This window comes from Mandrillus leucophaeus, unplaced genomic scaffold (assembly GCF_000951045.1).
Source record: "Mandrillus leucophaeus isolate KB7577 unplaced genomic scaffold, Mleu.le_1.0 Scaffold320, whole genome shotgun sequence".
Taxonomy (NCBI): domain Eukaryota; kingdom Metazoa; phylum Chordata; class Mammalia; order Primates; family Cercopithecidae; genus Mandrillus; species Mandrillus leucophaeus.
Genome location: NW_012103366.1, coordinates 1,114,658 through 1,125,264, shown reverse-complemented (window position 1 = coordinate 1,125,264; position 10,607 = coordinate 1,114,658). Strand labels below are relative to the sequence as shown.

The 10,607-nt window shown below is 45.2% G+C and overlaps 1 protein-coding gene across 1 annotated transcript in view; it reads left to right on the top strand.

Moving 5' to 3' along the window:
- Positions 1 to 10,607, top strand: part of APBB2 (amyloid beta (A4) precursor protein-binding, family B, member 2) — a 369,777-nt gene that overhangs the window by 256,193 nt on the left and 102,977 nt on the right. Inside the window, exon 9 of the mRNA XM_011987971.1 lies at positions 7,840 to 7,986. Within this exon, the coding sequence (XP_011843361.1) occupies positions 7,840 to 7,986 (147 nt within the window). The remainder of the gene's footprint in view (positions 1 to 7,839; positions 7,987 to 10,607) is intronic.

Below are 10,607 nucleotides of genomic sequence, written 5' to 3'. Positions count from 1 at the left end.
AAAAAAAAAAAAAACCCTGAAGTCAGCTGATGAGATGGAGCCTGCCCTTCTGAAGAGGACAGAGCATCCCCCACCCCCACCAGGCTCTGCATCTCTCCCTGTCCCCCACCACCTAGGGGTATCCTTAGTGTTGCTCAGTCATTAATTGTAAAAACAAAACTAGATTGGTATAGCTGGCAATGATGTGTCAGGACTGGGGAATTAGAGACCTTGAGAAAATAGTGGTCACCTTTTCTCACCTATTTCCTTTGGGCCAGGCCCTTTGCAAGATTCTTAATCTAAGCCATCCCATTTCATCTTGCCAGGTCCCTATGAGGTCCATCCTGTTATCCTCACAGCAACAGATGAGGAAACTGAGGCTCACCAAGATTGAGTAACCTGGGTCACACTGCTAATAAGTGGCTGACCTGAGATTTCATCCCAGAGTTAGTGGCTTGAACACTTGGGCCCCAAGCCACTCTGCTCTGGGCCCCTTCTCCCATAGTTGCACCTTACTCTTATTGATCCATGCCCACAGAGCTGTGTGACCTTGGATGTGGCCATCAAACAAATATGCCCTTCCAGTTTTTTGAAATACTACGTAGGGCAGAGTGTTTGGTCTGTTTGGCCCGTTGATAATAAGTCTCCGCTAATAAGTCGCCTGGCATATGGTAGGTGTCATAAATATTTGTTGAATAAATGAATTAATCTGTCCTGCAAGGCTCAGCTCAATTTCATGTCTTTTAAGAAGCTGTCCATCACTAACTCTGAATTAAAAAAAAAAAAAAAAAAAAGCCCAGGCTCAGTGGCTCACACCTGTAATCCCAGCACTTTGGGAGGCCGAGACGGGCGAATCACTTGAGATGAGGAGTTGGAGACCAGCCTGGCCAACATGGTGAAACCCTGTCTCTGCTAAAAATACAGAAAATTAGCTGAACGTGGTGACGCACGCCTGTAATCGCAGCTACTTGGGAGGCTGAGGCAGGAGAATTGCTTGAACCCAGGAGGCAGAGGTTGCAGTGAGCCAAGGCGCTGCCACTGCACTCCAGCCTGGGCAACACAGTGAGACTCCGTCTCAGAAACAAAAAACAAAACAAAACAAAAAAATCTCCTTCCATGAGCTCCCAACCCATGCTTGTGCCTCAGTGCACCTTCATGGTCCGTGCTATAGATTGCTGCTATGTGTCTGCTGTGTCACAAGCTTCTCAAGAGCAGGAACTTATCTACTCTCAGATACTCTCAGTTAACTCAGATGTATCTACAGGGAAGAAAGGACACTCATCTCTGTAGGTCCTCCAGGAACTAAATAGTCACTCAGTAAATGTTATCAGCGCAAATACACAGTTGTTATTGTGCTATAGGATAATTAGGCTTGAATGGTAAGTAATTCCCATAGATGACTGTTAATTAGGATTACATTTGTAGTAATTTGTAGTGTTGGGCCACATTTTAGCTTTTTGATGTGAACTTTTTTAGTTTTTTAACATCTGTAACTTAATGTTGTTATATGTTCTGGTACCATTTACCTTTTGGTCACTATCCCTCAACAGTCACAGAGCAGTGGCTGTGCCCTGGGTGTTGGATATGCTCCTTAGTGGACATGAGCTCATTTTACCACTGTCTTCTTTGGTCCTGTAGCCCGAGGCCAACTCGCCTCGCTAGAGGCAAGGCCTGTATCCCACAGCTCACTGGCTCCCGGCCCCTGGTCTCACCCCTCACTGCATCCCCTGCCCCTCGTGGTCCCTGGAGGAGATCCCCCAGTTTTCTGACAGCACGCTCTCATTTTGCTGCCTGCATTCAAGCCCAGAGGAAGGAAAAGGACAGAAACCTAGAAATTCAGCAAGGGAAAAGAGAAATGGAAGACTGGGGAAAACAAAAATTGAAATAATAGTATCTTCTGGAACCAGAGAGAACAAAGTACATACTTGCTGAGGGCCTACAATGTCCCAGCCACTTGCTGTTCTTCATTTCCTTATCACTGTTCAACTGAGTAACCTTAGATGCCTGGAGGCTGAGCATCCACCAATTGGAATACAGTTTGAACCGAGGACCATCTGGTCATAGATACCCAGGCTTTGCTCTGTGTTCTGCTCCACAACACACATTTTAAGGAGAGGTCCTCTGCAAGAAGATGGCTGTATTATAAAACTCAGAGATAGAAGCTCCACACAAGATAGGTTTTACAACTAAGATAGGATGACTCGATTCCACTGTGGAAGAAGAGAGAACAAATGGGAGAGAAGGGGGCCCAGGTCAAAAGCTGTGTCCCTTCTGGGTCAGCCATGACCCAGATCCCTTAAATGCCCATAGTAACTAACAACAATAACAGAAGCAGCAGCAAACTTGAATTTAGCCCAGTTAATCCTCACAACATTTGATAGGTTGTTGTGAGACAAGTTATTTTTAGTACCCATGTTTTATAACGAGGACATTGAGACACAGACAGGTTAACTAACTCACCCAAGGTCAAAAATGGTAAGAGGCAGCCCTGGGATTTGAACCTAGATTTTACTTTCAATCTGAGGAACCACATTACTTTGGGTAAAGAAAGAAGCCATCTGTCTATAGCAGTGGTTCTCAAGGTGTGTCTCCCGGATCACAGCTTCAGTATCATCTGAGAGCTTGTTAGAAATAGAGACTCTTGGGTCCTAGCCAGACCTACTGAATCAGAAACTCTGGGGAAGGGGTCCAGTGTTCTCTGTGTGTGTGTTTCTTTTTTTTTTTTTTTTTTTTTTGAGATGGGGTCTCACTCTGTTGACCTCAAGTGGTCCACCCACCTCAGCCTCCCAAAGTGCTGGGATTATAGGCATTAGCCACCGTGCCCAACCTGTTACGTGTTTTAAGAAAGCCCTCCAGGTCATATATTCATATGTATCATGGTCTACAGTACAATCCACATGCTGGCTTTGGCTGAAATCTATTAAACTAGAGAAATCCTTAAAATCCACTAATAGAAAAGAGTAAAAGTTTATCAATAATAATAATAATAAAAGCCAGATGCTGTGGCAAATGCCTATAGTCCCAGCACTTTGGGAGGCCAAGGTGGGTGGATCACCTGAGGTCAGGAGTTTGAGACCAGCCTGGCCAACATGGTGAAACCTCATCTTTACTAAAAAGACAAAAAATTAGCAAGGCGTGATGGCACATGCCTGTAATCCCAGCTACTCAGGAGGCTGAGGCAGGAGAATCGTTTCAACCTGGGAGACAGAGGTTGCAGTCAGCTGACGCCACGCCACTGCACTCCAGCCTGCGTGAAAGAGTGAAACTCCATCTCAAAAACAATAAACAAACAAAAATAACAATAAGCATTTGCCAAGTTTTGACTATCTGCCAGGCATGATGCTAAGCATTTTACCAGCATTATCTTCTTTAGGACTTGCACATGCTGTAAGTATAGGTAGCATTATTATTTTACAGATGAAGAGACTGAGACTTAGAGACCTGAAGTGACTTAACCTAAAGTCACCAGCCAGAAAGCAGCAAAATGATGACTTGAATCCAGACCCCTCTGATGACACGGTTCTACCCTGAACCATTACTCTTTTGCCCTTTTGGTTAAGAATTATTGAAGAATGGGCATAAGTCAAAGTGTATATGTTGATTTTTTTAATTAACTTTTTTTTTTAAGTGGCAGATGACTTCATTAAATATTTTGAGTTCTTCCCATGCTCCAAGACGAGCCTTTATTCCCAGAACTGATTACGCCCAGCATCCCTTCCTCGGTTTAAGGGAAAGCGGTGGTGGTTATGAACCTTCCTGGCCACACGGGGGCATCACCAAACAGTGTAGGTTGCTTGTTGCTGCTCCGTTCTTTGGGAAGAAGCCAAGCTGGCCCCTCGGGCCAAGCTGCATGTTCCCTGTATACCTGTTTCCTTTCACTTTGGCTACATAGAATGGGGTGACACTCTTCAGATGAGAGACTAAATTCAAACAATTTAGTCTCTCAGCAGGGTTACACAAGAAGAATGACTTTAGATAAACTCACTATAGTAACATGTCAGGCTTGTATTCATCAATATGACAAAACAATTTTTTTTCTTTTTTATTTGAGACAGAGTTTTGCTCTTGTCGCTCAGGCTAGAGTGCAGTGGTGCGATCTCGGCTCACTGCAGCCTCCACCTCCCGAGTTCAAATGATTCTTTTGCCATGATTCTTTTGTCTCAGCCTCCCGAGTAGCTGGAATTACAGGTGTCCTCCTCCACACCTGGCTAATTTTTGTATTTTTAGTAGAAACGGGGTTTCACCATGTTGGCCAGGCTGGTCTGGAACTCCTATCCTCAAGTGATCCACCGGCCTTGGTCTCCAAAAGTGCTGGGATTACAGGCGTGAGCCACCACGTCCAGCAAAAACAGTATTCTTAATGTGCTTGGATGAGGTCGGGTGATTTGCATATTTTAGCCAAGAATGATACTCTTGGTGTTCAGTGAGCTGTTTAGATCAAAATTTTTGTCATCTTGGACTCCAAGGAGAGAAAACGGCCAGTGTTCTTTTTTACCTTCTTTGTCGTTACTGAATTCTTTTGAGCAGTCCTAGGTTGTAGGACGTTATAGTAGGCAGCTGGAGATGGTGGGAAAATGCATTTCTGACTTCTGGTTTGAAGAGAAGTGTCTCACAGTAACAGTACTGTCTTAGGGTTCACCCCGGCCAGGATCACTGAGATGCTGTCCTGATGGCAGCTTCTGTGGATCTTGAACCCCATTTCCACGTGGGCATGCCACAGTACCCTGTCCAAGCCCCAGTTTCCATGCCAGAAGCCGAATTCACTAGAATTTTGACCAAGGTGATCATATAATTTATTGTCTAACCCAGGACACTTTTTGAGAGTAAAAGGGGCTGCTCTGAATAATCTTGCCAGAATGACAGGGATACCCCAGAACTATTGAGGGGAAAATTGGGACATGTGGTCACCCTAAAACAAATCTTTAATTTTTCCTTCTTGATCAGTTAAGAGTTATATGACACTGTATTTATTTGCTCATTCATTCAACAAATGTTCAAGTGTTTTTTACATGCTAAGTTCACTACTTATTTTCTCCTCACGAAAACTCTCTGAAGTAATTATTATTATTATTACTCCCATTTTTACAAATGAACAAAATTGAGACTTAGTAAATGACTTTTCCAAGGTGCCAGTACCAGTACATCAGAGAGCTGAGATTAGAATGCAGGTCGTTCCTACTCTTGATCCACACACACTCAGAACTGTATTAAGGGCTGGGTGCGGTGGCTCACGCCTGTAGTCCCAGCACTTTGGAGGCCAAGGCAGGCCAATCACTTGAGGTCAGGGAGTTAAAGGCCAGCCTGGCCAACATGGTGAAACCCCATCTCTACCAAAAATATAAAAATTAGCCAGGCATGGTGGTGTGCACATGTAATCCCAGCTACTTGGGAGGCTGAGGCAGGAGGATCACTTGAACTCAGGAGGTGGAGGTTGCAGTGAGCTGAGATCATGCTATTGCACTCCAGCCAGGGTGACAGAGCAAGAACCTGTCTCAAAAGAAAAAATAAAAATAAAAAAGAACTGTATTGAGGTTACCGGCTGTTTATCCAGCCCTCTTTGTCATCCTAACCCCATCTGACATTGTCCCCCCATGAAAATCTCAGAGGCATATAACAAAGTAGTTAAGTGTAGGAGCCCAGAAGCCAAACTGCCCAGGTTTGAGTCCTGGATCTGCCACTTACCAACTCTGTGCTGCACCCAGTTTCCTCATGTATAAAATGGGTACAGTAACTTAGTATCGAACTCAAAGGGTTAGGGTGAGGACTGACTGAGTTAATACTTTTGACGTTTGAATAGAGGTGGTAGGAGACAAGGTTGGAATGGCAGGCCAGGGGAGTCAGCTGGGACACTGTGATTTTACTGACTAGGGCCTGGGTTGGGAACCGACATGGGAGAGAGGTTAGTGGGCTGCACAGCACTTTCTGGAGAAACAGCAGGGCCTGGGCACTTAGGGGTCAGACTGGCAAAATCATGCATTTTCATAAAGCAGCACATTTGGTGGGGTGCTTCTGTGGAATATCCAACACATCCACCTGGAGAAACACACTTTGGTCTGAGACTGAGGGAGCAGAGCTGCGGAGGGGCAGGCAGGCCAGGCAAGACCTGGCCAGCCCTGAATTGGCCACAGCCAGCTCTGGCACCCGGGACCTCCTCTTCACCATTGGGCTGGTTCCCTGCAGTGTGTACACGTGCAGAACCTTTCCCCAAGACTCGGACTCCTGAGTAGCTTCTGTGGTCGTCACGGGGACTGCCTTCCTTTTTTTGGTTTCTTTGTGAAAGGCACCTTGTGCACCATCAGCAGAGTGGCCGCTGAGGTGGTCGCATAGCCTTCTTTTCTGTCTAGGACCTGAGGATCAGCGCAGTGTTTGCTTAAATGGACTGTTTTGTCTGTGATACTTTGGTGAGTTTTTTTCCCCCTGACAAAGTGTGATCAGCTACTCAGGAAGGGGGTGCCCGGTCTGCACACGGTGACTGGAATAGGAAAGGTGGCACTAGACCGAATGTGATCACTTTAGGACACTTTGCTGCATTTCTTCATTTGGTTATGAAACTCGCATTTGGAAACTTTAAAAGCTGTTCTTCGAGAGCCAGTCTGTTGGCCTCCATGTCTGCCTTTCGGGGAAGGTGGCCTCTGCAACTGCTGGACAGCTTGCATGGGATCAGGGGTGCAGAGAGGGATGAGGGACCCAGCTCAGGCACGCGGCAACCCTGGTGATCACCGGCAAGGCAAATGCTGTAGCCAAGTCCCCCTCACATGCGCTGTGAAGTTTTTTCTTCATACGTCTTTGGATTTTTTACTTGTTATAATATGCAGCATATAGTACTTTTTTAATTAAAGGGAAAAATTGAATTACAGAACTTTAAAAAAAAGAGAGGTAGTATGATCTTAAAGTATCTCTAAGTGATACAAGAATAAATGGTTTTAAAAGCACGAATCTCTCAATTCTGCAAGCACTTCGGCATGTAAAGATTCCCTCGTCACGCTGTAGGACCTGACACACTTATTTGTTATCATGAGTGGATACTTTTTTCCTCATTTTGCTGCCTTTCTGGGTATTAGAGAAAACATCTTGCTTCTCTGTTATTAGAAACAAGTGCCTAACATGTATTTAATTCATTCTGTCTCCACCATTTCTAGGTACTTACCAAATAACAGATTTCATGGGGTTGCATTTCTCACTATTTAAAAAACTGCCTTATAAGAGGTATCAGGAGCTTAGAAATTTTTGTATCCAAATTTTTGTAATATAAGCCCTATACTTATATTTCTGGTAATCTATTCTTTTTTGTTGTTTGTTTTTGATATGAAGTCTCGCCGTGTCTCCCGGGCTGGAGTGCAATGGTGCCAACTTGGCTCACTGCAACCTCCGCATCCTGGGTTCAAGCGATTCTCCTGGCTCAGCCTTCTGAGTAACTGGAGTTACAGGCACCCGCCACCAAGACTGGCTGATTTTTGTATTTTTAGTAGAGACGGGGTTTCGCCATGTTGGCCAGGTTGGTCTCAGACCCCTGACCTCAGGTCATCCACCCACCTCAGCCTCCCAGAGTGCTGGGATTACAGGCGTGAGCCACCGCACCTGGCCTGCTTCTAGTAATCTATTCTAAGGAAGAAATCTGAACACATGCACATGTCAGGCAAAAAGATATTTGTCACTACATTTTTTTTAATAGCAAAAAGTAGTTACCATTTAATTTCCAGCAGTAGAGGATTTGTTAACTCAATTAGATGATTGAACATAATGAAGCAAATAGAAGTGCATTAAGTGTAGTACCTTGTAGTTGTGGGAGGGGAGTAGTGTAAACTGGTATGATTGGCCAAACCATGGAGTGACTTCTTGTCCTCTTACTCTATCTTCCAGTGTTTTGCTGTGCGTTCTCTGGGATGGGTAGAGATGGCAGAAGAAGACCTCGCCCCCGGTAAAAGTAGTGTTGCGGTCAACAACTGCATCAGGCAACTTTCCTATTGCAAAAATGACATCCGAGACACGGTCGGGATTTGGGGAGAGGTAAGTGGCGCGGAGAATGATGTCCGGCAGGCTGTTTGCGTTCTCCTGTGTTTCAGGAAGCCCCACAGCTCGGTGACGTGGTCCTAAGGGGCTCCGAGGTGTTTTTCAGGTGTCTTTTTCCATTAATGCAGGAAGTGTAGGCATGGTGCCCCCGCGTGACTGATCCCTCAACACTGCCAGATCCCAGTGAGGACTGGGGCCTGGAGAGAGAGCGTTTCTCAGTAGCTAAGTGACACAGATTTATGGGTGAGCATTAGGGACCCAGAACTCCCCTAAACATGCCTGCAAAATGGGATGTGCCAGTCTTTAAGAGCAGTTTTGCAGACTGGAAGAAGGACCCATATTCTCAAAGGGGAAGGTGACTTCCACACATACACACAAAAATGTTGATGCTTCTACTCTAAAAGTTGACAAATTATCCTTTTATAACATTCTTCTTTACTTACATTCTGAGGAATCAACATTATACATGAATTGTGGAATTGATGTTTATATATTTCTCCCTTTTAACAGAGTGATTACGTTTTGAAATGTTAGTTGAGATAATTTCAGAAAGGAAAGAAGTAAGTACAGATACCAAATGTGTATAAAACTCACATCAAACCGGAAAAGCTGTATTCCTGGTGTGCCCGAGAACTGTAGAAAAAGCATTTTGGGAGCATCTTGGAATAGTGTTTGCTACATGAATAGATGCTGTTCTCTCTGCTTCTAGTGAACAGAGCAGTGGTTGAAAAGTTTGCTTTTTGGTTGAGCTGACTGGAACTCCACTCACATTTTCTCCTAGCAGCACGTCTCAATGGGAGGTAGGTTTCCAAGCCTTTCCATGGTGGAGTTTATCTGCCTTAAAGTGGAGCTGAATCACTGCATTGCCAAGCTGACTTTTAGATTCCAGGCATAAGGGAGAACTGGAAGAATTTTCTTCCATCCAAGAAAAGCCATTTAGACTCTTCTGTTGTTTGACTTTACTGTCCTCTCTCACTGCATTATCTCCCATCCAAATACCCAAGCATGGCTGGGCATGGTGGCTCATGCCTGTAATCCCAGCACTTTGGGAGGCTGAGGCAGATGGATGACCTGAGGTCAGGAGTTAGAGATCAGCCTGGCCAACATGCTGAAAACCCGTCTCTACTACAAATACAAAAATTAGCCGGATATGGTGGCATGCATCTGTAGTCCCAGCTACTCGAGAGGCTGAGGTAGGAGAATCACCTGAACCTGGGAGGCAGAGGTTGCAGTGAGCCAAGATCATGCCATTGCACTCCAGCCTGGGTGACAAAGCGAGACTCCATCTCAAAAAAAAATAAAGAACAAAACCCAGGCCTGTGTTTCCACCAAATTCTCCACCTGTTTTCTCTCTCCTTCAGTCAAAAATGCTGTTCCTTCTTGGCCAGGATTTACAAGGAAGGTGGTTGTGATTTATACTAACATGTGAATGACTGACCTTTAGAGGAGCCGTAGGTCTAAGGCAGCATGCTCCAGGCTGTGTGAATCTGTTTCACCACAATAGTCGACACGAGTTGTGTTTTCTGCCAGTGCTTTCATCCGTAAATGGCTTAGCTGCTCTTGGGGGAAGATTTGAGACCAGGCTGGATCTCAGCTGTAGACACAGGCCACAGCTTCAACACTGGCTGACAGAGGCACCAAGATACCTATCTCTGCCTCCCTGAGCATTAGAGCTCTATTTCACTCTGAGAATGTTTGGTGGGAAACTAAAACATTGTTCCCAAAAACTATACCAGAAAGCAGTTTATCTGTTTCACTTCGAGATTTGAAGACCTACCAAGAAGCCTCACTGTTCTGCCAAGCCAGATCTTCCATCAGCAGTGCCATAGCATCTAGATGACCTTGAGGAGAGAAAGTGTTTCAGCTGTGCAACAGTTATTTAATGATGTCCTAAAATTATGCCTGGGAGATTGCAGGGGGAATCAGTAGTCTGGTGCTTCTGCCCACAGAAAGCCAACACAGGTGGGGAGATGGGACACCAGAGTGTAAGACTCCGAAGGACAGTGCAGGAGTTGAGAAACCTGGGTGTTCCCCCATGCTGGGATCCCAGCAGCACCCACAGGTTCTGTGTCAGACCTTGAGCAAGTTACTTAAACTTTCAGTGTCAGTTTCCCCAACTGCCAACTGTTGATAGTAACAATCCAAGCCCTCAGAGGGCAATTTAGAGAGATCGTGAGCCAGTGCACCTTAAGCATGTGGCCTAAGGTAGTCATTTAAGTGTTAGCCATCGTTAGTGCTGAGAAATGTCACAAAGCTGTGCCTGCTGTCTGCCGGGCAGACCACACAGCTAGGAAGTGGTGTAAAAGCTGAGAAGAAGCAGGTATCGTTGTGGGTCTGGAAAGGCCGTCGAGGGGATGCTTGGTAGGACCTGGCCAGAAGAACGGGGAGAGAGGGTTCTAAGAGTTTGATGGGCACAGAATTAGTGAAAGACTAAATTCTCCAGGGAACCCACCATTAGTCTTTTGTCATAAAGATTCAGAAGCGTAAATAATTAAATTTAAGAGCAGCCTGGAAAGCAGGATGGGAGCACATTTCAGAGGACTCAGAGAGGGAGAGAGAAATTGGGTGTATGAGAGAAAGCTGAAAGATATCAATATTCTTGTCCAGAAAGGAAATTT